Source organism: Cydia amplana, chromosome 8, assembly GCF_948474715.1.
Source record: "Cydia amplana chromosome 8, ilCydAmpl1.1, whole genome shotgun sequence".
In the NCBI taxonomy this organism is placed as follows: Eukaryota; Metazoa; Arthropoda; class Insecta; order Lepidoptera; family Tortricidae; genus Cydia; species Cydia amplana.
The window spans coordinates 8,409,664-8,434,152 of record NC_086076.1 but is presented as its reverse complement, the minus strand read 5'-3'; the positions used below and the strand labels follow the sequence as shown (position 1 = coordinate 8,434,152).

Genomic DNA, 24,489 nt, shown 5'->3' with positions numbered 1-24,489 from the left:
TTTACAATAATGATCAAGGCGCGTTTCTTTACGTTTTATAAAGTACCTACCTTCAATATACATAAAATATATTTATGCTACGCTTATAACTTATAAATCGAAAATTAGAGCACAGTATTATAAAAAAAGTTATATTTGTTAGATTTGACAGCAGTTTACGAATAACGTCATAAGTTGATTACCTAAACTGCATCACCAGTGGCCTATTTTATAAAGCTACAAGTTACAATTTACAAGCGGAAGTCTCGTTCTAACACATAGGGTTAGAAAGAGACTTCCGCTTGTAAATTGTAACTTGTAGCTTTATAAAATAGGCCACAGACCTCACTTATTTATGGTCGTGAACAACCTCGCGAATTTCTTACGCAACACGAGTCTGTCCAAATTAAAGGTATTCCAAACAAAACGAGACGGGCGCGCTATTCCTGGCCACCTGACATTTGCCAGCACACTTCCCATACAGGGCCCACATTCTGCTTGATTAGTCTTATTCCAATGCAGTCTGGCTATGAGTTTGTTGCGCTCTAACACACCCGGTTTAGCCCTAGCGGATGCAAGTACGTCTCATCCAATGTGAATCTAATCTAATATCGACATGTCAAATTGAAATGCAATATTGAACTCCAGACCAGACTGACTCGTGGGTACTTATACCTGTCCATTCTGTCCAGCTCAATATACCCTGCCTTTATTACAAAGTGTCGTTTTTAAAATTCATATAATATCTTTGACAATTTTGACATCTTATATTTATATACAGTGGAACCTCGATAACACGAATCTCAAGGGAAACGCCAAAAACTCCGCGTTAACGAGGTTTCGTCTTATAGAGGGCATCGACTTAGGGAGGTTCTTATAACTTTTTGTTCGCCTTAAAGAGGTTTCGGGTAGAGGTAAATCGCATGAAAAATTCTTATTAGAGAGGTAATTATACAAACGCGTAAAGTACTGCTATTATTGTTTCGAGTTATAAGAGGTTTGTTAGTAAATAACTTCGAGATATAAAGGTGATAAAACAATTTTTTCGGTTATAGAGGTCAAATTTCATTTTTCTAGTTATAGAGGTCAAATTTGTATTGAAATGTCGTGAAGGGAATCGTTGGTTACTTCGTCTTAATGAGATATTTCGAGGTATGGAGCTGAAACTTTGAAGGGAAGGGAATGACATTTTATTTAACGAGGATTTCGCCTTATCGAGGTTCGAGTTCTCGAGGTTCCACTGTACTTAAATAATTTAATTAATAACGAGTGCGCTATTTTTGGCCCCTTGGCATTTATATATTAGCACACTTCCTAAGAACTTTGACTGTCGTCCATATACGTTCTATTTTTCAGATTGATTATTTTATTGTCGTTATTGATTAAACACATTTGGCGCAGATTCTCTAAAGTTTGATTAATTTGTATCATAATTCAACTGTCGTTTCAAATTTGTTTATGTTAGTTGTTGGAAATAGGTATGTTAATACATGGGTACATCTAATGCATGCTAGCATTAGAAAAACCCAAGGTTAGGTTTAGAATTCTCTTTTTATTTTCATTCAAAAAATAATAATCTTGGCCGCTTTGATATATCTGATCGAGGCTGTACACGTTTAGGGTCTCCCCAAACTTATCGACGCGGAATCGGCAATGCCAATAGAAATGAAACTTTATGTCCACGCAATAAGAGCGAAAAAGACGCCGACGCGTCGGCCGTCGACGGCCAAACGGAGCCGAACCGAACCTTACCTGTTTATGCTGTTTACTATCGGCTTTCGATATCGACTTTTTGTAATATTTAAAGGCAGGCAGATAATTTACAAACCTGTAGATATACATACATACACGTCTCGTTAATCACTTTTTAATTTTCTATTGCCTTTAATGTGTGTGTGTGTGAATACTAAAGTTCTTTGCTTTATTTTCACTCTTTTCTTAATGTGAATTATTATGTTTTGTGTCAAAAATTACTTTACTGTGTAATTAAGTTAGTTAGCTGTAGCCATAGCATAGTTGTAGTTTTCGCTCCAATATGTTTTTATGATGTGCATACATGCTTTGGATAGCATTCCCAACCAAAACCTGTACTGAAAATAATTATTTCATGTAACAAATTTTATCTGTTTTGTGTGCCTAATAATTAAAATAAAATAAAATAGGAGTATGCGAGAGGTCCAATAAAAGCTAGTTAATGACTAGAAAATCTTATTTATAGGTAACATACTACTAACCTCATCGCAAGCATGGCACCTCGGTTTCAGCCGCTCGGCGTAATGCCTGACGCAGAACAGCCGGCCGTCCAGCGCGCAGTACGCCAGCTCCACCAGCAGCTCGTCGCATTCCGAGCAGGAGAAGCAGGCTGGGTGGAACAACGCCTGGAAAACAAGTCATCAAACACATATAAAATTTAATTTAATATTAGCGCCATCTAGCGGCGAGTAGCAGAACTATTACAAATTTACACAGCTCTCTCATTTATGTACTTCTGTTTGCATTAATGATAGCATGTAGATTTTAAGACCCCACTCGTATGTAAGTTAAGAATAAGATACATAAAAAAAAGACTGCTGTATTAATAATTATAAGTTTTATAACACCAGTATACGATACACTAGTATACTTCGTTTTTCTGCCAACAAACTTACATGCAGTTTGGCAGATAAGTGCAATAATTACACTGTAATTTTGTTTTGGATTTAATAAATGAAAAAAAAAAGGTTAGTACAAATTTACTCGTACCTCTTGGCCTAACCGCGGTGCGCAGATAGAGATACTTCCGCTCCGAATAGGCTTATCGCAACCTAAACATCCCACCGGCGCGCTAAGATGCTGACCAGCAACACCTGTAAACAAAACTCTAGTTTGACTACTCACCGACAGATGGCGTTATAGCTAAACTTTTGTTAGTAAACATACCTATATCTAGAGCTATTTCATTCCTAGCAGCGACGAAGTCTTCAAACTGCTTGCGGTGGACCTCATCGATATGTCGGCAGTGTGAGAGAGATAAGTCTTGCTTCGGCAGCTGTGTGGCCAGCGCTCTAGTTCGCCAGGCGCGCCACGCTGCCGCCCCAGTGGCGCCGCCTACGTTGCTCGGCGCACGTTCCGCCAACGAAGCCCAGTACAGTTCCGTCTGGAAGCAAACGCTTTGATAAGAGAGGTATTTGCTGTAAGTACTATAATTCAGAGCAGTTATCAAACAGTTTTCCTTCCTAGTGCAACTACCTACACTGTTTATGAAATATCGCTCATTGTTTTCCTTAATTACAATAATGAACATGTAAGTGTCATATCATGTTAAGTTCGATCACCTTATTTAACGACACCTGTTACAAAGTTTACGTTGAATCAATGCGATTTAGGGCCGGTTGCACCAACCACAATTGGAGGACTGATGAAACGTCACTCAGCAGTAACGGTTTCTCGATATTTGGTCTCTGTCTAGGGCCATGTTTACAGGGTAGGTCGCACACGGAGTTCTTCTCCTCGCCTGCACTAGATGTACCTGTTTGTGTGTGAGTTCTGGTGGCGAGACCAGCCTGACAGACATCTGCGGCTATTCCCACAGACCGTTTTGGTCGCGTATGGAAAATTTCTCGTCTGCAAACCGCACGTACCTGCTTGTGAGTGAGTCCAGGCGGCGAGTCCAGCCCGAGGCCTATCTGCGGCCGGTCTCACAGCCCGAGCCGGTCTCGCACGGAGTGCCCCTCGCCTGCAAGCTGCACGTACCTGCTTGTGAGTGAGTCCAGGCGGCGAGTCCAGCCCGAGGCCTATCTGCGGCCGGTCTCGCAGCCCGAGCCGGTCTCGCACGGAGTCCAGCTCCTCGTGGTACACGGAGTGCTGCAGGCGATCGCAGCCGCATGACTTGCAGGTTTTTCTGGAAAGATGGAGACGAAATTTTAATTTGTTGTGTCTTTGATTTATTATTATTACCTACACCTCTTTTTGATAAGATAAGAACTCTTCTTGTTTTTAACAAATGTCATCTCATATGAGGAGTGTCTTTTCAAAAGGGTTTATTTTTTCTGGGAATCTATTTCTAAATTGGATCTTAAGTTTTCTGGAGCAAGGTTCTCTCTAGAAGTACCGCTAAGAAAAAAATAAACCCTTTTGAAAAGACACTCCTCATATGACCTCCGGAATAATAGGTACCTAACCTACCTACATAATAAAAATAATGAGACTGCCTAGCAGTAAAGTCATACGTATGTAGATATTTATTGTAATCTACGAGTATGTGAGGTGTGCCATATAGACTAATTGTATTGTATTGCATCGTATAAATAAATATTACAAACTATGCTAGAACGAAACGGATGTTTTTTTGAAATTCAAGGTCAATACAAACCCCCTTTTGCAAAATGGATGGTTTTATGCGCTCAATCATACTTCTAGGCACCTTTTATCTTAAAAACAGAATTCACTTAAGTCTTACCCTAAACAGCTTTCTCGGTAACAGCGTAAAGTATTTCTAAACCTATTTTCTAGTGCTTTTAAAGCATTAACTCAAGCTTACTGATGCTTACAACATTATGCCAGTAATACAAGTATGCACGAATAAATTTCACAAAGAGAACTATTATGCTAAACAGCTCTGTTCGACATCATTAACAATACACTTGAGTTTTACTACAGCCGTTAACATTGCACACCGCTAATGTCACCAGCTACAAATGTGTGTACTACAATAATAGTCAAGAAAATATATTGTTATACAGTGACCTGCAATAATATATGTAGGTATGTTACTCTTCGAAGGCCGCAAAAATATGTGACACGCGCTTATGGCTCTACAAATAAGATTGTTGAGTAACATACTATGGCAGGTGACTGTACCTATTAGTACTTATCGTCTGTTTCGTTCTGTGTTGCACATTTTTTTAAATTCTACGAGTAAATCTACAACACAAATCATTATTTGTTTTGTCATATTGATGGTAAATATTTATAAGTACCTACATATCAGTGTTGGCCGAAAGTTAATGCGAATTGAAAATGTTGGCCATTAACCATTATAAATTGAACCTTAAACCGTATCGGACGATTATAGTTTACGATTCAATTTATAATGGTTAATGGCCAGCATTTTCAATTTGCATTAACTTTCGGCCAACACTGCTACATATGTACTTACCCTATTAGCAAAGAAAACCAGAAATTATTTGGTGTACATAAAAGTAATCGAATTTTATTTTTTGTTATTGCGCTCGAACAATAAGAAAATAAGTAAGTAACATGTAATGTAAAATATGTATGTAGTTATGTCTTTTGAAGTACAGTTAGTTTGTTTACCGTTAACCAATACGTACACGATACAAAACAGTGTTTTTGTTTTTAAAACAAAGATCGGGTATAGGTAATGCAAAATACTTAGTCGGCATAACGGAACACGACTACATTGTGTGTGTACTTATTGCGATTTGCATGCTTAAACAGCTCCATGTATTATAAAAACGCCGCATTTTTTGACCACTAAAAACGCTTAATTTTACAAAAATTGATTTTTTTATCTAACTTACTTAGTAATCGAGCCGTCGGATGACACGCAGTCGTCGCCTATGAACATCAGCAACATCAAAGGAGTGACTTTTGTGTTACCGACATTCAGACCTTTCAGAACACTGAATACTTGCTTTTTGAAGAACCCCGTGCAATAGCGAAAGGGTAAGGAAACAATAGAGAAAAGGTTTAGAAAGAAAGATAATGTTTTGATTAAATGTTTGCTTGAACAAATAAAGACGGCTAACACCATCATTGGGAATCGGGAGCACGTCAAAAGTAAGCCAAGGTTGTATATTTTGGTTGGTATTATTTACGTATGACATAAAATGGCATAGATTCAAAAGGCACTTTTAGTACCGTACCTTGACAGGCGTTTCCTAATGTTTTATTTTAACCGCGCGTTTATTCGCCAAGTGCGTTGGTGATCTATAAATATCCCGTCGTGACAAAGCGTCTTATCCCTAACAAGACAATGATCTCGTGAGGGTACAGACAGTACAGGGTACATGTGAGATCAATCACGTCCGTTGCTAATCCGTCATAACATTAATATAATTTAATAATGTCTCGTTTGTTTCCGTAAAAGTTTAGATAATTATAATATCGACACAATAATGACTACCTGACATGTCTTATTCAGGAAAATACCTAAAGATATTTGACGGGCTTATTTTTTAACCCCTATTAGAAAAAAAGAGGTAATTTAATCTGTGTGTTAAACGTACTCGTAATTAAACACATTTGAAAAAACAACACGAAATCTGTCATAACTATTATTATTTCTAAAAAGAATAGAGACAAAGCTGAAGTGAGTGTTTAAATATTTATGTTAGGTACGTTATTTGTCATTAGTTCCATCTCTATCTGCAGGCAGAGAGATCTATGTTGCGTTTCTTTGCCTTACTTCCTTATGTTACTGATATGTGACGGTTTTGTTGAAAATTATGATGGTCGCGGGTTTTTGGTCTCTAATCGCGCGTCGTCGTAGCCATGACGATCTAAAAACTTGGTACCTATGTAAATGTGATCTTGATGCACGACAAAATAAACGATAAAAGGTTCAACCATATTTGCGGTGAGACGTGAATGACATGATAGAACAAAATATAACTTTTTAATACCACGCAAGTGAGATACAGACATTATATATTATATAGTTTAAGCTGAATTGATAAAGCTACGACATATGATAACCGCGACCATCATACGTCAGCTGTTTGAATGATTCTTGGCAGAAAAGCTGACTGCAAACTGCAACCTTAAAATGAATGATATACCTATTTCAAAGTGTAAAGGATGAGTAATGCGTACGATATCAAGCTGAATCATTCATTAATCATTACTTATAAACAGGCAATTGATAATTTATTGTGAGTTTATAGTAATCGCTCATTCATATTTGAGGCATTACTTCCTGAAAATGTGCAATCATTTTCGTTTTAATTCTTTAGTCGGATAATAATTATGTTTTAAGTGATGCTATGGTCGATTGGGTAGGTACCTACTGAGTTTTTAGAAAGGTATTTATTTACGAACTCCGTAACCAAATCTATCGAAAACAGTTAACTTTTCCAAACTTCTGAAACTGTGATCTTTATACAGAAGATTGAATCATTTAATACTTGTGCAAATCCAAATATAGCATATCCATAATCAAAAGTCATATGACGTCCAGCCTTCATGCCCCTTGTCGGATCCAAATCAATGTCGAGGATGTAATGATCCACGTCTTATTAACATACCATAGACTAGGAATCCTCTAGACGGAGTTTAGAGTAATTATTTCATGAAACCGATGCTGCCAAAAATACTGGGGTGCGGAGGACGAGGTGAGCGAGTCCCGTGCCGTGATTGGTCCGTTCAAAGACACGGACGTCACACAAAGACACTTTGACTCGAAAATGGAGTAAAACTACCGTATATTTGTGGCAGAGGGGGTAGCGCTACTGGGTCATTCTCTCATTTCGTGCAAATCGGTGAGATTCTCTCGATTTGTAATTTTTGTTTTAAATGGTAAACTTTTGAGTTTCGTCAATTTGTGGATTCATTTATTAACATTTTTCTGCTAAAGGCACATTTGTAACGTTATTACTTTTCATTTAATAAGGCTACTGGTAATGAACTACGCGCTGGTAATGAATTCGGCCGAGATGGTAATTTTATCAGTGGACGGTAATGAAACAAACTTATGAAATCGAACATATTCTATGTATATAAATATGTATTTATCTATATACGTATGTATATCGTCGCCTAGCACCCATAGTACAAGCTTTGCTTAGTTTGGGGCTAGGTTGATCTGTGTAAGATGTCCCCCAATATTTATTTATTTATTTATTTATTATTTATATAAAAAACTGTATTTCAAGAAAATTAACACCAATTAAAATCAACAATATTAAAAACATGTGTCTTAAGCACTGCGGAGATGATCAAACCGACTTGACATACACTTGGAGTTGACAATCTCAACTTATAATGTTCAAGCTAGATGGTACATTCACCATTTACTTATCATCATTATAAGTCGAGATTGTTAACCCCAAGTGTTTGTTAAGTCGGTTTGATCATCTGCGCACCATATCACATAAAACATAGTTTTCAAATTTTCAAAAATTAGCATAGACAAAATATATTTAAATCATTCGCGTTCTGTACCTATGTAATTTTTTTTTATCGTTTTAACCCTATAGTGTGGGGTGTCGTCGGATAGGTCTTTAAAAATAAATAGGAGTTTGCAAACAACATTTTTTGATAAAGTCAATCAATTCGGAAATAATAATTTAGAAAGAATAAAAAACGGTTATTCCTTCTAACTTTTGAAAAATCGATCCAAAAAATATGGAAAAAAATCATAAAAATAGTGCTTAATAAACTCATTCAAACAAAATTAAAGCGAACTTGATAAGTTAAGCCGTTTATGAGTTATCGCTAAAAGTCTTCCCTTCTTATTTTATTTAAAAGCCTGGCAAACCTTATTTGTGACCGGATTTTCGCAAGCAACCCTATAACCACATAATAGTGACCGGAAAAAGATAGGCAACCTAGTTGATTTATATTGTACAAGTTGTATACTTTCCATTGGAACTTATTTCGTTTGTCAGACAGATCGGTGAAATTTGAAGAATAATTTTTTTTTTTTCAAAAAATAATTAAACATAGTTTTGACCATATTTCTTTAAGCAACCCTATTTATTTATGTTCAGGAATATATTTTCTTTCATAATATGTAAGTTTCATCCGTCAGACATATCGGTGAAGGTCGACCATCTTAGACTACAAAGGCTCCCCGGTTGGGCTCCCCTATTATCATATACAGTTTTAAATGTTTATAACAACGTAATATTTATAATAACTAAGCCTCTTTCCATTAAATGCACTGCCTCGAATATATTATCATTACCTTCTTAAGTCATTCATTACCTTTCCCAGTAAAATTAGAAGGAAAAGAAGTGAATGAAACCGATATGAATGAAGTTTTGGAAGTTTTTGTCGCCTACATCAGTTGGCATCAGACCTTAATTTTGCAGAATAAACCATCTGAAAGGGGACACTAAAACACTTCATTACGTATAATTATAATAATGTACACTTGCTACTTACTGTATAAATCACGCGATGGCGATGAAGACTAACGAGAACCACACTCCTTCCCGACCCGAGAGATCGTATATATTTTCGCTAACAGCGGCACACGGGCGTCCGCTACGAGATCACGCGGCCAACTGACTGACGAACAATGTGTTGCATCGGCGGTAGGCGCTATATACCCTCGCTATATAGCAAAATATAGCTAATCTATTTCTCGCGTCGGTAATGAAGAAATTACTTGAACCATACACTTATAAGGCTGTATAGTTTTTATTATTTATTTCTAGCTTCTAATATTATACGATTTAAAACATAACTAAATAAGTCATTTATTGAACAAACAACGAATTTTCTATTTGTAGTATCTTAAGGTTAAAATGTAGGTCAAAGTTATATCTTCACGCGTTACATGTAGAGATGAATGAAAAAATTGGGTGTTAATTGTACATATAAAGAAAATACATATCTTTTTAGAATTGTTCATTGGAGAGACATATACTTTAGGCCCTATGTTACAACCTTGCATTAACAGATATTTGAAAACGCCACCACATTTTTGGTAAATTTCCGAAAACACCGATTTGCACGAAATGCGAGAACGACCCTACTATGCTCAGTCTGGAGGATGTCTTGTCTGTGTTACATACAATCGACAAGGCACTTTCAGAAAGTCACAAGTCCGTCCGTCTTTTAGATACCTACATTTGAGATGGATATGTACATAGGACCTTTTAACACAACGTAGTATCCGTATTGTGATCATATTGAAATGCTAAGTGAGGGACAAAGGCAGTAGAAGATGCCCGCAAGATATGATTGTGTTCTGTGTAAGTGATTTGCAATACGGCATGTTATTTCGTCTGGGACTACTTAATACCTATAACAGTAATAGTACCTACTTACCAGATAAGTACTTATCACTACATAGTATAAAACAAAGTCGCTTATCGCTGTCTGTCTGTATGTTTGCTAGGTCTTTAAAACTACGCAACGGATTTTGATGCGGTTTTTAATAGAGTGATTCAAGAGGAAGGTTTATGTATACCTAATTTGTTAACCCGTACGAAGCCGGGGCGGGTCGCTAGTAACTAATAAAAGCGTGCTACAAACGGACAAAAAGACGCCGACGATCACGTGATCTCGTAACTCTTTCGTTTTGCTAATTTTGTTTGCTACTTATTTATTTGCTAAGAATCGGCTGTTTAATCATGAACGGAAATGTTTAATCATCAATCTTGAAATGTATGCTTCAAACTATCTGATGTAGCATGACTTGCACAGGTACAAAAAGCTTCGTCTTGCTTTTATATTTTTTTTCTAATATAAGAGAATTTCAGTCAATCATAAAATCAATCCAAAATATAAGAAGGGAAGGTACAGCCAGCTGCAGAGAAAAGGTACCCCCTTGCATAGAAGTTTGTATGCAAAGTTGCTAAGTGAATAGTATTGCTGACTACCTACAGTAGCCATCAGATATGGAGCGGCCAAGATGCTCAAAAATAGGGTCTTGATAATAGAGGCTTTATCAAATATGTGTGGACACCTTTTCCACTCCGATATATCTGATGAGTATTGTAGCTTCGTATTTTAGGACACGGTGCAACACGAAAACATCAATTCCATTCGTAACATTTGACCCTTTTAGTTTTACGAGTGCCAGCAGATAAAACGGCCATGCGCGCTATCACTTCCTACCTCAACTCTGTATTTGTTTTTACATCGGCCACAAGTGGTTTATTTCATTACCAGTTTGATTGTCTTTTTTATTGCAACCTTTTTTAAATGTGAAAATAAACATGCGGACAGGTATTACGTATGACAGAATGTTTATTTCGGGATTAAGATGTTAACAAAATGAATATAAATGTGCTGTAAATGCTGCAATACTCGAATCCGCATTTTTTAGCTGAGCCAGGAATTTAGCAAAATTATTTAAAAAAAGCACTATTATTTATTCTGTGGCAAAAGTCCGATGGCTGTAACCTAGTTCCACATAGCAATTAGTAATTGTACAAGTCTACAGTTACTCATGAGGATGATTAAGTCCTACTAATAAGTGTGTACATAATTTTAACGTAAGTTTGTGGAATTTTGCTTGGGTAAGTCTATAACTCTATATGTATAGCCACAGATCCGCCGTAACAAGTCTCAATCGAACTCTACGAGTATATTCTGTAAATATATACCATTACGTTACGACTGGCAATATGTGGTCGACGTCAGTATAATACTTCCAATACGATAGAGTGGCCTTAACCCAGACCAGAGACAAATGTGTTCTATATTTAGGTGACTACAGGGGTCGAGTTACCTTCATTTGACAGATTCCTAACCTTACATTTTCATTTAAATGAATACGTTAGGAGTGCTTTGTGGTGATCGTAGGTACCTACTCACTCCCGTCAACAGTATTTAGATATGCTGGCATATATATGGGTAAAGTAAAGACTAAAAAGTTTATTTAATCTTTGACCCGACTATGGATTACTTCGTGAAGTCGGTAAAAATATAACCCATATCTTAAACAGGCCATACTAATGAATCTATTGATACTTCATTGACCACAATTGCTCTGAAATTCGACGTCACTTGGAACACAAAATAGAACTGCCCTTAATTTGGGCTTTGACGATGTGTTTCAACGAGATAAGCACCTATGGACTAAAATCACCACCATTCGTGATCTACGGGTAATCTACGAGTTTATATCACAGTGTCAAACTTTAAGATCAAAGCCCAAAGCCACAGAACTGTTTAGTATGCAGGTAATACGTCTAGGGCAAGACAACAAGGACCTTGGATTAGCGTAAACAGCGGCCAATCTAATTACCATGTCGTAAATCAAACGAAAATATATTTTATGAGAATGACTAAACGCGTAAAATGGCTGGCGCGGGAACGTTGCAACCGATCCAATAAAAACAAACTGATTGACACAAATAACTTAATCAGATCAGTGTATCCCAAACTTTACTACGAAGGTAATGACGGTAATGTTTCACTTTCGTGATCACTCTCAAGTGTTTATAGTGTTTATCCCGGTTGCATCGTCAGATATCGGTTAAGCGCTCAGGGACCGTTTAGATTTTCTTCTTTGCCCGGTTTTGACACCCTCATTAGCAATAATCGACTTCAAAAAACAAAAGGAGGAGTTTATAAATTAGGCTGTACGTTTTTGTACGTTTGTTACGCGATTACTAGTCATGCTTCAGAGGTGCTTTTTTTCAATAAGGTTGTTAGTGTGGTTGTTAGCACTAAGGAGCTATTTTTGTGTCGAATATTATGTACATATTTAAAGAGCTTAATCATGTATAATCTGGGGTACCTATACATTTTATTTTAATGCTTTTATATAGGTAACTTCGCAAGCTTTGATGTTGGACGGACACAATGGTAAGATGTGGCCTTCTGAAAATTTTGGAGACCATTTTTGGAGACCATTTTTAATACACAAGACACACTAGTACAATATCTATTTATGGTAGGTTTTTTATTCAGTTTGACATATATGTGTTTACCGTGTTAAACGTGTGTAATAATTGGTTTCTAACATAAATATTTATTATCATTAAAACCTTTGAGTAAAACGCATTCTTATTTACAAGGTTCACAAAAACCCCAAAAGTGAACCTTACTCGTAAGTAGTATAGTTCAATTTGATGTGGGCGTCCATTTATTTTCCCATTCGTCAAAATGAAAGGGCTAGGATAAAGATGTAAACAATGCGGGTTGTTGACCAGCGTGACGCGCGCGCATACCAATTAAGCACAGATCCTTGGAGTCATGGGAAATGCTAAGAGAGGGTAATTAGCCTAGCATTGCATAAGTAAACGTGTTGCGTGCTGGCAATCATGCACATGATTTATGTCATCACATTATTTACAGGAGATAGTAGGTACCTAGTTCTCTTTCATCATCATTTTCCCGATGCCATTATTCCGCTAAGTATTTATATGTGCTGTTTATCTATTTTTTTTCTAGGTGTCGTCGTCACTCATTTTTTTAGCCATTGCTTGCAGTGTTATCAATGTAATCATCGGACTTCATGAGGCCGAGAGTCACAGTGCTTCTTTCAGTTAACAAAAATGAATGTTGTGTAATACAGTTTGGTCGCACAATATTTAACTACCAACAGTGAATTCTTACAATCACAATTATCACAAACCTTTAAAGGGTACCAACCTCAGAATTGTAAACTTGTGCCTAATACTCGTATAGTCTACACGATATATAGGTATAGAGTATGTGCGGAAAGAGTAGAATTGTAGAATGTATTGGATCCCATACGTTTCAAGACTCTTCTCTTTCCGCACAGACTCTAATACTATGTTGTCTGTGCATCATCAGTCGATTTTGCAAAATAGGTATCATCGTGGTGTAGAATATTTTATGTACTAACTGAATTAAACATTTAATTCTGCTAAGAAACGATTTTAATCGTCTAGTAAAACCATTACACATAAGATTTATTACAACCGTAACTCAGCGGTGCGTCAGGTTTAAATAATCATCATTATTCATATCATGATTTATATTTATTTAATTTATAGAATTTAAGGAATCGTAAATGAAATCATTCGTCAATAAAATCAGGTCTGGAATGATTCCAATATTTGCGATTATGAAAATGTAGTTAGTTTTATTTCTGCGCGCTTTAATAGGACGAGCCTTCCAAATTGCAATAAAGATTATCATAATAGGCAGAATTATTCATGCAAAATTACCATAAAAAATATTACCCGCTATACTATACCTTGTATTTATATATTTTAAGGGTGTAAGATTTAGTCATGTACAAAAAGAATCTGATGCCACAAGATTAAATCGTATTCCTAAAAATACAATACAGATGTTTTTACAGTAATTTTATATCACGAATAAAGAATAGTTATTTGTACAACAAGAGATCAAAGTTTGATATTTCTTCGAGTGCTTATTTTGAGTCCCGTGCAAGCGAAAGATTCTATACTAGATTCACGAGCGTAGCGAGTGAATCTAATTTAGAATCTTGAGCGTAGTAAGGGACTCAAAAGCGCACGAGATGTAAATAACTTTGATCTCGTGTAGTTCACAAAACTTTTCACCTCAGCAGTGAGAACATATTAGAGAACCCGAAAAATGTATTCCTTCTTCATCACTTACCTCTATTCACTCATGTTTTCTTAAGATATACCAACAATTAAGTTTTCACCTCAGCAGCTCGAACAAGGATACTTTGCTACTCAAAAACAGTGAGCAAAATCGCATTTTGCTCACTGTTTTTAAGTAGCAAAGTCCCCTTGTTCGAGCTGCTGAGGTGAAAAATATATACCTACTGAATATTTTAGTCTAAAATGTGTTGTAGTGAAAAAATATTGTTTGACGTTCAATAGGGTCTACGCGGTTTTTCTTTGGCTTCTGTCCGATTATATTCAATTTCTAGTTAAATAAATATCATGTCAAAATACAATTAAATGAATACATCAGCCAAAGTAATCCATGCCATGCTATTTATTTGGATCAATTCCAAAACAATTGGATGGAAAATGTCGAAATCGGATGTTAATGTCAGACAAACGCCAACGTATTGTCAGGAATTAAATCAAAACCATCCGATGTTGTTCTAATTATGAATAGTGTCAAAATATTTGTATCTATTAACGATAATAGTAAATTGTTTGGTAAACATTTCGTTTTTTCTAGGTTTGTGTTGATTTTTTCATATATTATACTAGTCTTTTTGCTACACTTCCCTAAGTAGGTACTTGATGTGTCAGTTGTTTTGGTATTGTGATAAAAATATTGTTTGCCAGTACCAATTGTATGTCTCTTCTTATTCCCCTATAGCCTTAATTTTTTTCGATATGCCCAGGCTTTTTTAAACCGTATATTTTGTAAAGTGTGTGTGTATTCACGATTGTGAGTCCATCAGACAAAAAGCAGCTATCAGAGTGTGTAAACATCCAGTTTAGAGCAAAACTAATACTAAACTAAACGATATGATTTGAGTCACTTGCAACAGTGAATATAGATCACAGATGTCAATTACCTAGTATGTTATTTTTAAATTTCTGAAATAAATGCGCGAACATCGGTATTTTAGATTTTTCTGTGGATTATTAATGATGTTTGGAAAGTCACTATGTTATTTTAGTTAGGTATTTACTTTGCACAATCCATTCAGTGTTTTGAGAACACGTCAATAGTATCCAGATCCGTATCATAATTCTTATAATTATAACATCAAAGACAATATTCTTGGCACCGGATTGACAGAGTGAAGGCCGATTAGACATCACACGTTTCCAGATTATCGACAGAATGACATTTTGGCAGTGCAGCCTGGAATTTTCTTAATTTTACGTCATATTTATTTTTTCAACATCTTTAAGTACTATTAATCCTTTTCAGTTGTGCGGATTATCCCATTTTCTTGGGTGCCATTGTCGTATCTTATAAATCCCAAAGCATTCATTAATAAAAAGAAAGAACAAAGTACCTAATATGTCGGAATCTATTACCCGATCTAGTCAGTATTAGATTAGAAGTGACTAATTGATGGATTTTAGAACTGATTCCTAAAATAACTATATGAAAAAAAAAAACAATTTATGTTACAGATCATTGGCGATAGGACGGTTGCGCTTTTATCGTTCTATTGTCATGTCATGCAACAATCTCTTACAATCCTTGTTACAGGATATTCGAATTTTTTAAAACTAACTTAGATATTTTTTAAACTACATATTATAATGCTAAGCATATTATATTATGAGTAAGCGGTGGTGGCCGAGTGGATATGACGCCCGACTTTCAATCCGGAGGTCGCGGGTTCAAATCCTGGCTCGTACCAATGAGTTTTTCGGAACTTATGTACGAAATATCATTTAATATTTACCACTAGCTTTTCGGTGAAGGAAAACATCGTGAGGAAACCTGCATACATCTGCGAAGAAATTCAAAGGTGTATGTGAAGTCCCCAATCCGCATTGGGCTAGCGTGGCGACTATAGCCCGAGCCCTCTCGCGCATGAGAGGAGGCCTGTGCCCAGCAGTGGGACGTATAAAGGCTGATTTTTTTTATTTTTTTTATTTTATTATAATGCTGTCTACAGATGTACACTGCCCTACGTCATTATATTTCTAACAATTGACTGCAGTAGCTAAAATAAATTCCCGACGAAATGGTTCCAAGATCCCGATTTATGGTGGGTGTTAGGTGTCTAATGTGGGTTTTGTTTAATATTTCAAATACTAACGGACGAACAGCGATGAATGGACTGATGACGTACAACATTACTTTGCTGTGCTATTCGATGAATGAATCATAAAAAAAATGTCGTGTTGAAGAAAAAAGAAGGCGCCGACATAAGAAAATTAAACATAATTTAGCTTTTACAGAGGTTTATAAACTGTTTGTCCAGTCAAATGAGTAATTGGTAGTGGGAGGTTAGATCTCGAGTTTGACGCGATTTTATTAGCGATAAAATCTTTTTCATAAGAAGTAGGACGTATTTATATGATGTCTTTTATTACTGTACCTATACGTAGAGTCTGTGCGGAAAGAGAAGAGTCGTGGAATATATGGGGCCCAATACATTCCACGACTCTTCACTTTCCGATCAGACTCTAAAAGTCGTTTTCCTAAACTTCTAAAACCTTCCGCCCGTGTACTCTGGCCTACGTACATATGGCTGTACTTAGCAGACCGCATCTGACAGAGACTGAGTACCTATACCGATGCTACAAAGACCAAGGCCTTACTTAACGTCTTCGAACTTCCTGAATTTAGTAACTGACGACAGGGACGCATGACCACCGTAGAAGTGAGACGGAAATAGTATGTCTATTCGTGTCTCAGGTTGCTAAATTAAGGAAGATGTGTAGATGAAGGAGGGATATATTGAAGCGGGGGATATTTGACGACCGATCTGGCCTAGTGGGTAGTGACCCTGCCTGTGAAGCCGCGGTCCTGGGTTCGAATCCCAGTAAGGGCATTTATTTGTGTGAGCACAGATATTTGTTCCTGAGTCATGGTTGTTTTCTATGTATTTAAGTATTTGTATATTATATCTATCGTTGTCTGAGTACCCACAACACAAGCTTTCTTGAGCTTACCGTGGGGCTTAGTCAATTTGTGTAATAATGTCCTATATTAAAAAAAAAAAGCGGTCCCCGTGATCGAAAACAGCCAGGATAACAAACATAAATATGTAAACATGTGTTCGTGTGTATTCTACTATGACAATGAACATGAAATCTGCGCTGCGCGAATTACCTACGCTTACTAAGAAAGACTGATTTTCAATCAACAAAATCAAGGGCTAACCCCACCCAGGCAAGTCAGAAGATAATGTTTGCTTGCAGCTGATTGCAAAGTAAATGGAAGTGTGGGCTTGGTTCCATTAGCCGCGCGGCGTGCCAAAGGTCACCGCCGAGGATACAATTAGGCCTGGATATACACGTGTATTTGGAAGACATGGTTTACATAAATTTTTAGCTGCTATGGAATTAATAAACATTTTTTTATCTGTTCCTACAGCATTCTGAAGAATTTTGCTAGTAGGTAGTCGTGGTTGGCATTGGGACGACTCCTTTAGGGCCTCTCGAATGATCGAAAAAGGTAAGGCACGGAAAATACAAGACTTCAAAAGAGCATGCATCGCGTATTTACCCTCAAGATTGTATTCGGATGCCGACTGCAGCAGCTTTGCTGTGGCAGCGATACTGGGCGATGTAACTTTCAATTTCCTGGATAAATTGGAGTTACGGATTGTACGTTCTAATCCCAACAGTGACATGCCCATTTCCCGCTGCTGCAACCTTCAGCCCGCCGTAATCTTCATATTTAAAATTATAGTATCCAATCCTTTTATTTCGTTCAACAAACATACATGCTGTTTCCATGACATAAAATTATATCATCGCTATTTACTTTCGGGGTTTGCTGTTTATATGAATCAACAAAACGCGATATGACCGATTCCATTTGATTGGCCTGACCGACCAAATGATAGGGCATAAAGTGTGAATGGCGAGCATCGGCGGCCGTAAAGCTTTAACGACGGTGCTAATGAGCCGTATGGCCTTTATTTCAGGGGTTACAGGAAATAACCGTTATTTCTAATATGTTCAACATTTTGTTTCATATAATAATCGGTGTTTCTCTTTTCAGGCTTGCATTCTTGCCGTCATGAACACTTAATACGTTACATATGTATAACATATTAAATAAGCACCACTACATAATTAGATAAGCAAATGAGCGTTTTCCCAAAAAAAAATACATTTCATTCATGTCTTCAAAATATTGACTTCTTGGGCTCATTTTACTCAGAATCATTTGTACCTTCACGCCTCATACATAAAAAAATTTGTCCCAAGATTTCCTTTACAGATCGTCACATTTTTAGGGTTCCGTACCCAAAGGGTAAAAACGGGACCCTATTAGTATGACTCCGCTGTCCGTCCGTCCGTCCGTCCGTCCGTCCGTCCGTCCGTCCGTCCGTCCGTCTGTCACCAGGCTGTATCTTCCGAACCGTGATAGCTAGAGAGTTGAAATTTTCACGGATGATGTATTTCTGTTGCCGCTATAACAACAAATACAAAAAACAGAATAAAATAAAGATTTAAGTGGGGCTCCCATACAACAAACGTGATTTTTGACCGAAGTTAAGCAACGTCGGGCGGGGTCAGTACTTGGATGGGTGACCGTTTTTTTGCTTGTTTTGCTCTATTTTTTGTTGATGGTGCGGAACCCTCCGTGCGCGAGTCCGACTCGCACTTGGCCGGTTTTGTATTATAATAATCTTTTTATTTGTATGAACGTGACTCACTGGAATAATATTTTTTCATACCAAATTTTGGGACACATTTTTTCATGTATGAGGCGTGAATGTACAAATGATTCTGAGTAAAATGAGGATAATTGCTTATATCTCTGAGGTAAAATCAAACTTACCTGATAACCAAGTCGATTATATCCTCCTGTTCGAAGGCCTTGCAGTAGAGATGCAGCACTTTGAGGCAGGCATACTGCAGCCCCGTCCAGGGCACATCAGCAGCCTTCAGGGCTTCGTCCCAGGGGCAGTTCTCGTGCCTCGTGAGACACAACATGCCTTGCTCGGTCTCCGTTGGAGGCATTAGATTTCTTTCATTCCACACTGTCTAACTGTCTGCACTTGTGGCACTTCTTTAAACACTTGGTAGTCACCAAGTCAAAAATTTTGAGGGTTTTGTTCTGTTCTGTTGCAAAATGTTTTGTGTTAGGTGATTAGCACATTCACTGCCAGCGGGAGCTACGCGCTACCAGCGTAGCCGATAACACTTGTTCCGCTTTGTAGGGAAAAGTGCCCACGGACAGAGAACCCGCCTTCGGGTCGCTAGCAGTGAATGTGTTAAAAGACTACGAACGATTCCGTTTATCACATACCTAGGCTTTTTCAAGGCAGTCGATAAAATAGAAATACCTAAGTTGGTGCATCGGCTACTAGTTACGAACTTACGAGTATGTATTTGTAAGAAAGGGATAAAACATAATTTAACTAAATCAGGCCTGTAAAGTTTTATGAATAAGGGGCTTTAGTGATTAAAAGAAATCCAGTAAATGAGGGACAAAGTATGAATGAAGGTGATGTTGTTACTCATTTCGGGACAAGCTCAGTTCAGCTTTATGAACAATGCAAATACAGTGGTGCTCTAGGGTTATTCCCCATGGACCCCATGGTGCTCGTAAACAAACTAAGAGTAATCACATTAACGAACAAATTTTGAAACTCCCATTGTGACTACTTATTCTGTTGTTATTAGTGGAGTCTTTAGTTCTGTTGAGGTCACAAACAGGTTTGCATTTACATTGTGTACAGGAAAATCAAACAGTTTAATAAAACCATTGTTTTAATGTCACCAAACAAACAAGTTATTTAGAGCACTAGGACAATTTACAAGAACTTTACCGGCCCTTTCCAGGAAATCCAGCAGGCAGGATAAAGGATATTTTTCAATTATGAATGTGATTCAGAGTAAATTTGGTATGAAGTCGTTTGACAATAGGTACCTCGGAGAGGATACAAGGACAAGACACACCTAAAATGTCTAATGTGTGTTCACGAAGGAATCAACGATACGAAGTCATGGTTGCCTTTTTGATAACTTACGAGTACTATCTTGGATCTTTACTAAGAGTACCTATTTTAAATTTTATTCACCGTCCCCCTTTCGGCATATATACTGTCGGTGTCGCGTAATGACGCCAAGATGTCTAGGGTACGAAAATAACATAGACTTGGTAATGATAAATAATACCTTTGACATATCGTAACTAACACATATACCTAACAAAGTAGCTTATAAATATTTATTTCCTGATATAATCTTTTTTTTCCTGCTTCAGTACAATATAGTTAACGAAAAGAATACCTAGTTCATCAAACAATACCTTAATTAAGCTTTATCCATACTGTTACAATTTGTAAACCGTATTGCAAAGACAAGATCCACCGATATGATGGTTAGTTAAGAATGTTCTTAGTACAGAGTCAGTATGAAATAGATAGTGACGGAAAAAGTGACCAGTACATAATTATCGTAACAACCTTTGTTATCATTGAAATAAGGATGTGTTCCGATATATTTTTTCAAATATCTGCAATTTATTGCTGACAAAACATGAATTTGATATTAATTTCAAAAGTAACATTGCTTTGGTAGGAGTGAACTAGTAAACATGATATAATTTGTTCAAAGGGCTTTGTATGTCTGAAATTTAAACACTAAGGTCCCTTTAAAAATGTCTGTACGCTGTCAACACCGGATACAGGTCAAGCAACGCAAGTTGTACTATATGTATGACACAATAAACCAAATAAGGAATGTGAGTGGAGCGCAGTCGGCCCGAGGAAGTGGCAATTTAAACCATTCAACCGCTATTGTTTGGGTTCGCTTAGTGCACGCTTATCACTGAAAGACTTGTACACACGCTAGACGTAAATTGCATGGTTAATTAGGTAATTGACCTATGCTTAACATATACAACTGTATACATAGTACGTCTTAATGCTAATCACTTGGTACCTAACTAACTAACAGAACGAAATCTCAGATTGATACAAAGTTGTTGCTTGGTCGGAAACACCATAAAAATAAACGAACCCGATAAAAAATCAGCAATTACGCATGGGTTTCGTTTTTAATTTGGTACGTTCGCCGGTTGACACAGATTGTAAATATAAGGATTAAATAAGAAATATCCAAGAGGTGGTCCGACGTGGTTTCCATATTTGAATCCGAGTATCTGTACGTGGCTCGACGAGCATTCCACGTATCGGTCACGTACTCATACATCATCTATTAGAGATTTTATCGAGATAAAAATCGTTGATTATTTTTCTAAGCATTTATTGAGTTCCTACTTCTTGGTATAGTTGGCTCTTCGGCAATTAGTGAGCGAAACGAAACAGAATTACTAATAGAGGTATTTTGTCTAAGTACTTCTTAGTAAAGGGATAAAACAAAATAATGCGTTAAATCTGTACAAGTTTAAAAGATGATCTCCTCACATTTAGAGAAATATATAGTTACTTATTTTATTACTCATAGTACTTAGTACTTGGCTCCATCGAACTACGTATGATATTCGACATTAGCACATCTCTAGTTTGAATTAACTCGAATCGCAGTTGACACTAAATTGGAATATAAGCTCCATATTTGGATTTAATTAATTTAAGTGATTCGTTACCTAAAAGGTTGTGTCGGAATAAGGCATAGGTAAATTAAATGGGGGTCACAGGAAACGCTTATGGATATGAGTTCGAAATGGCGCGGCGAGGTTTTACCAATTGGAAAATAAATACATTGAAATAATGTTATAGAGTACCATAAATAGTATGGTTGTAGTAACGGTCATAATAATTATGTAATTATACACCATTTCACCATAATTATGCAATTGGAATGAAAATAAATGTTTCAGGTATGTTTTTAGTCGTTTTGTAAGTCAGTGGTTCTCAAACGTCTTCTTCTTTGATATTTTTTAAAACGCCCTTGCATCTACTGAGTTGCGTACTTATTGTGTCATTGTATATCAACGCGTGGATAGTTTTGGTCCATTAGGCGTACATTGAAAATAAACTTCAGCAGTTACTTGACGAGTTTAATTTAGGGACATATGTGCTTACAGTGATCTTACCTACCCATGGGTAGTTGGAAGACCAATGCTGGCAATAAAATAACATGTTCTAGTCTCTGGTCAAGTAAAAGATTGGTCTTTATATTCGTTAAGTATCAGTATCAGTTAAAATTGAAGCAAAGAAAATAGACCTCACCAAATTGAAGAATCTCATTCGACCACAATAATTCTTCACAAAAAGTTAATTAATTAGTAACCACATCGAGTTAAGTTAATGGTTGGGTAGATTAACTATTAGATAATGGGTTCGATAAAACGCCTAATATTCTATTAGCGATAACGCTACATAAAAAAAAACTTAAGTACTTATTATATTAATGGACTAACATTGATAACAGAGATAGTTAACGCAACTCTGTACTGTATACTGTACTCCAGATATGATTTCACAAAAGGAAAAATGGAATTATACGCTCCAAACCTAGTTGTAAATAATAATAATAATGTGAACCTATATGCGTCCCACTGCTGGGCACAGGCCTCCTCTCATGTGCGAGAGAGAGTTGTAAATAAGAAGAAAATATTTCCACCCAATTTATCCACCAATCATTTTAGTGGCTAAAATGATTTACATACCATGATTTGTAAATAGTAAAAGTTTCCATATGAAAGACGCTTGATGTCAGATGTCATTAACATCACTGTCTTCACTTTGCTTTTGTATTCGTTCACGTTGTGTTGAAATTGAAGTTGTTTGCTTTAATCTGTCGCTACAAGTTCACAGAAACAAAATGGAATCTCTGATTCTGTGACCTACGTTAAGAATAATTATTATGCTGCAATCTGTGGTTTTATAAAATTTTCCCCAGTACTTCACTAAATCATGAAATCTTTCTAAACATACATATGTATATTCTGCATTTATCCTAGTACATAATTAGATTATGACAATCACAATGCCAAACGCACGCGTGTGCATGATATATGTTTAAGTTTCAAGCGTTGATTTACAGGGGCTGTTAGAGTAATGAATTTATTGACGTAGTCTTTCAAAGTCAAGTCTGAATTATTTCGCACGTGGGTTTTTGCGAATCATAAAAATGGCAGTAAAATGGGCGAGACTGGGAATGCTGTGTTTTCGAAATAATATAAAACCATTTAAAACTGGCGATTAGAACATAATTAATAAAGAAAGTGTAGAGTGCAACTACTAAGAAAGGTATAAAGTAAAGGGAACCCGAGAGGGTATTTATTTACACTATTTACCCACAGCATAAAAAAAACGCATTGTTTTCAAAATTAAACGCTTCATTAGCATACATCGGGGTTTTTGGCGCGGGACCTAGCTAAAAAACCTGTAAAAACCGATAATATTTTAACATTTCTAAGCACCTTAAGAGCTTACTACCAATTTTCAATTCATAATTGGGTAATTATTTTACAATAAACAAAGTTTTACAATAAACAAGTAAATGCACAATGTAAAATTTCGCATAGAACAACTTCAATTCTGAAACCCTCGAAGAATTATCGACATAAAAAAGTTTGGGAATTCCTGGCTCTGGCAAAGTGAATCGCGATGAATATATTAATCTCAATTCAGGTAATGCTGGCATTACTTGGGCGTTAAATCTCTCGTCAGAGTTTCTAGGAACAGGATGATGGATGCTGGGATAACTCGTGGAAACACCTCTGCACAACAACATTAGCTGACCATCGCTGGACCCTATGCCTTTGCAAATAAGGTTCAAGAATGAGGACGATGGTACAATAATACTTGGCAACTCTACAAAGTCCACATTACTAATCCCGAAACAATAGTGTATGTAATGAAACAAAATGATAGTAAAATTAAGAATTCTACATATTCAATAATAGTGTCGGACTCAGGTAAAAGACACCAACCACCTTCAATATTGTAATAAAACGCTGCTACTAGTAAAGGCAATTTGAAACTACATAATATATTTTTTTGCAATTGACAAAATGCGAAGGAAAATACCCGATACCCGAAAAAATGACAATGTTGAAAACGTACTTACAGGTAAGAAATCTGTTATTTTAGTTGAGATGTTATTGAGTCATTTCATCATGGTATAGAATTTCATTTACTTAACCGTTACAGGTAGGTATGTGAGCAATGTGAGCATTTCTCAAATAATTTGTACATTTCGATCACATCTTAGATTTCTATAAAAATTGGTACTTATGCTGGTAAAGTACATGAAGCTGAACCATTTCCACCATATTTCCCAAAATGCCCAAGAAAGTTTGTATGAAACATCCTTTTTTGTTACCAGATTTCCT

The 24,489-nt window shown here is 36.6% G+C and overlaps 1 protein-coding gene across 3 annotated transcripts in view; it reads right to left on the bottom strand.

Moving 5' to 3' along the window:
- LOC134650198 (four and a half LIM domains protein 2-like) overlaps positions 1-24,489 on the bottom strand; it is a 219,234-nt gene that overhangs the window by 63,083 nt on the left and 131,662 nt on the right. For 2 of the 3 annotated variants that reach the window (XM_063505130.1, XM_063505129.1), the window contains 4 exons: positions 3,712-3,859; positions 2,899-3,115; positions 2,722-2,825; positions 2,214-2,357 (listed from right to left, as the gene is read on the bottom strand). In XM_063505130.1, coding sequence (XP_063361200.1) covers positions 2,214-2,357; positions 2,722-2,825; positions 2,899-3,115; positions 3,712-3,859 — 613 coding nt within the window. Of the gene's footprint in view, positions 1-2,213; positions 2,358-2,721; positions 2,826-2,898; positions 3,116-3,711; positions 3,860-19,014; positions 19,212-24,489 lie in introns of those variants that run through there. The other variant, XM_063505128.1, reaches the window with a different exon arrangement.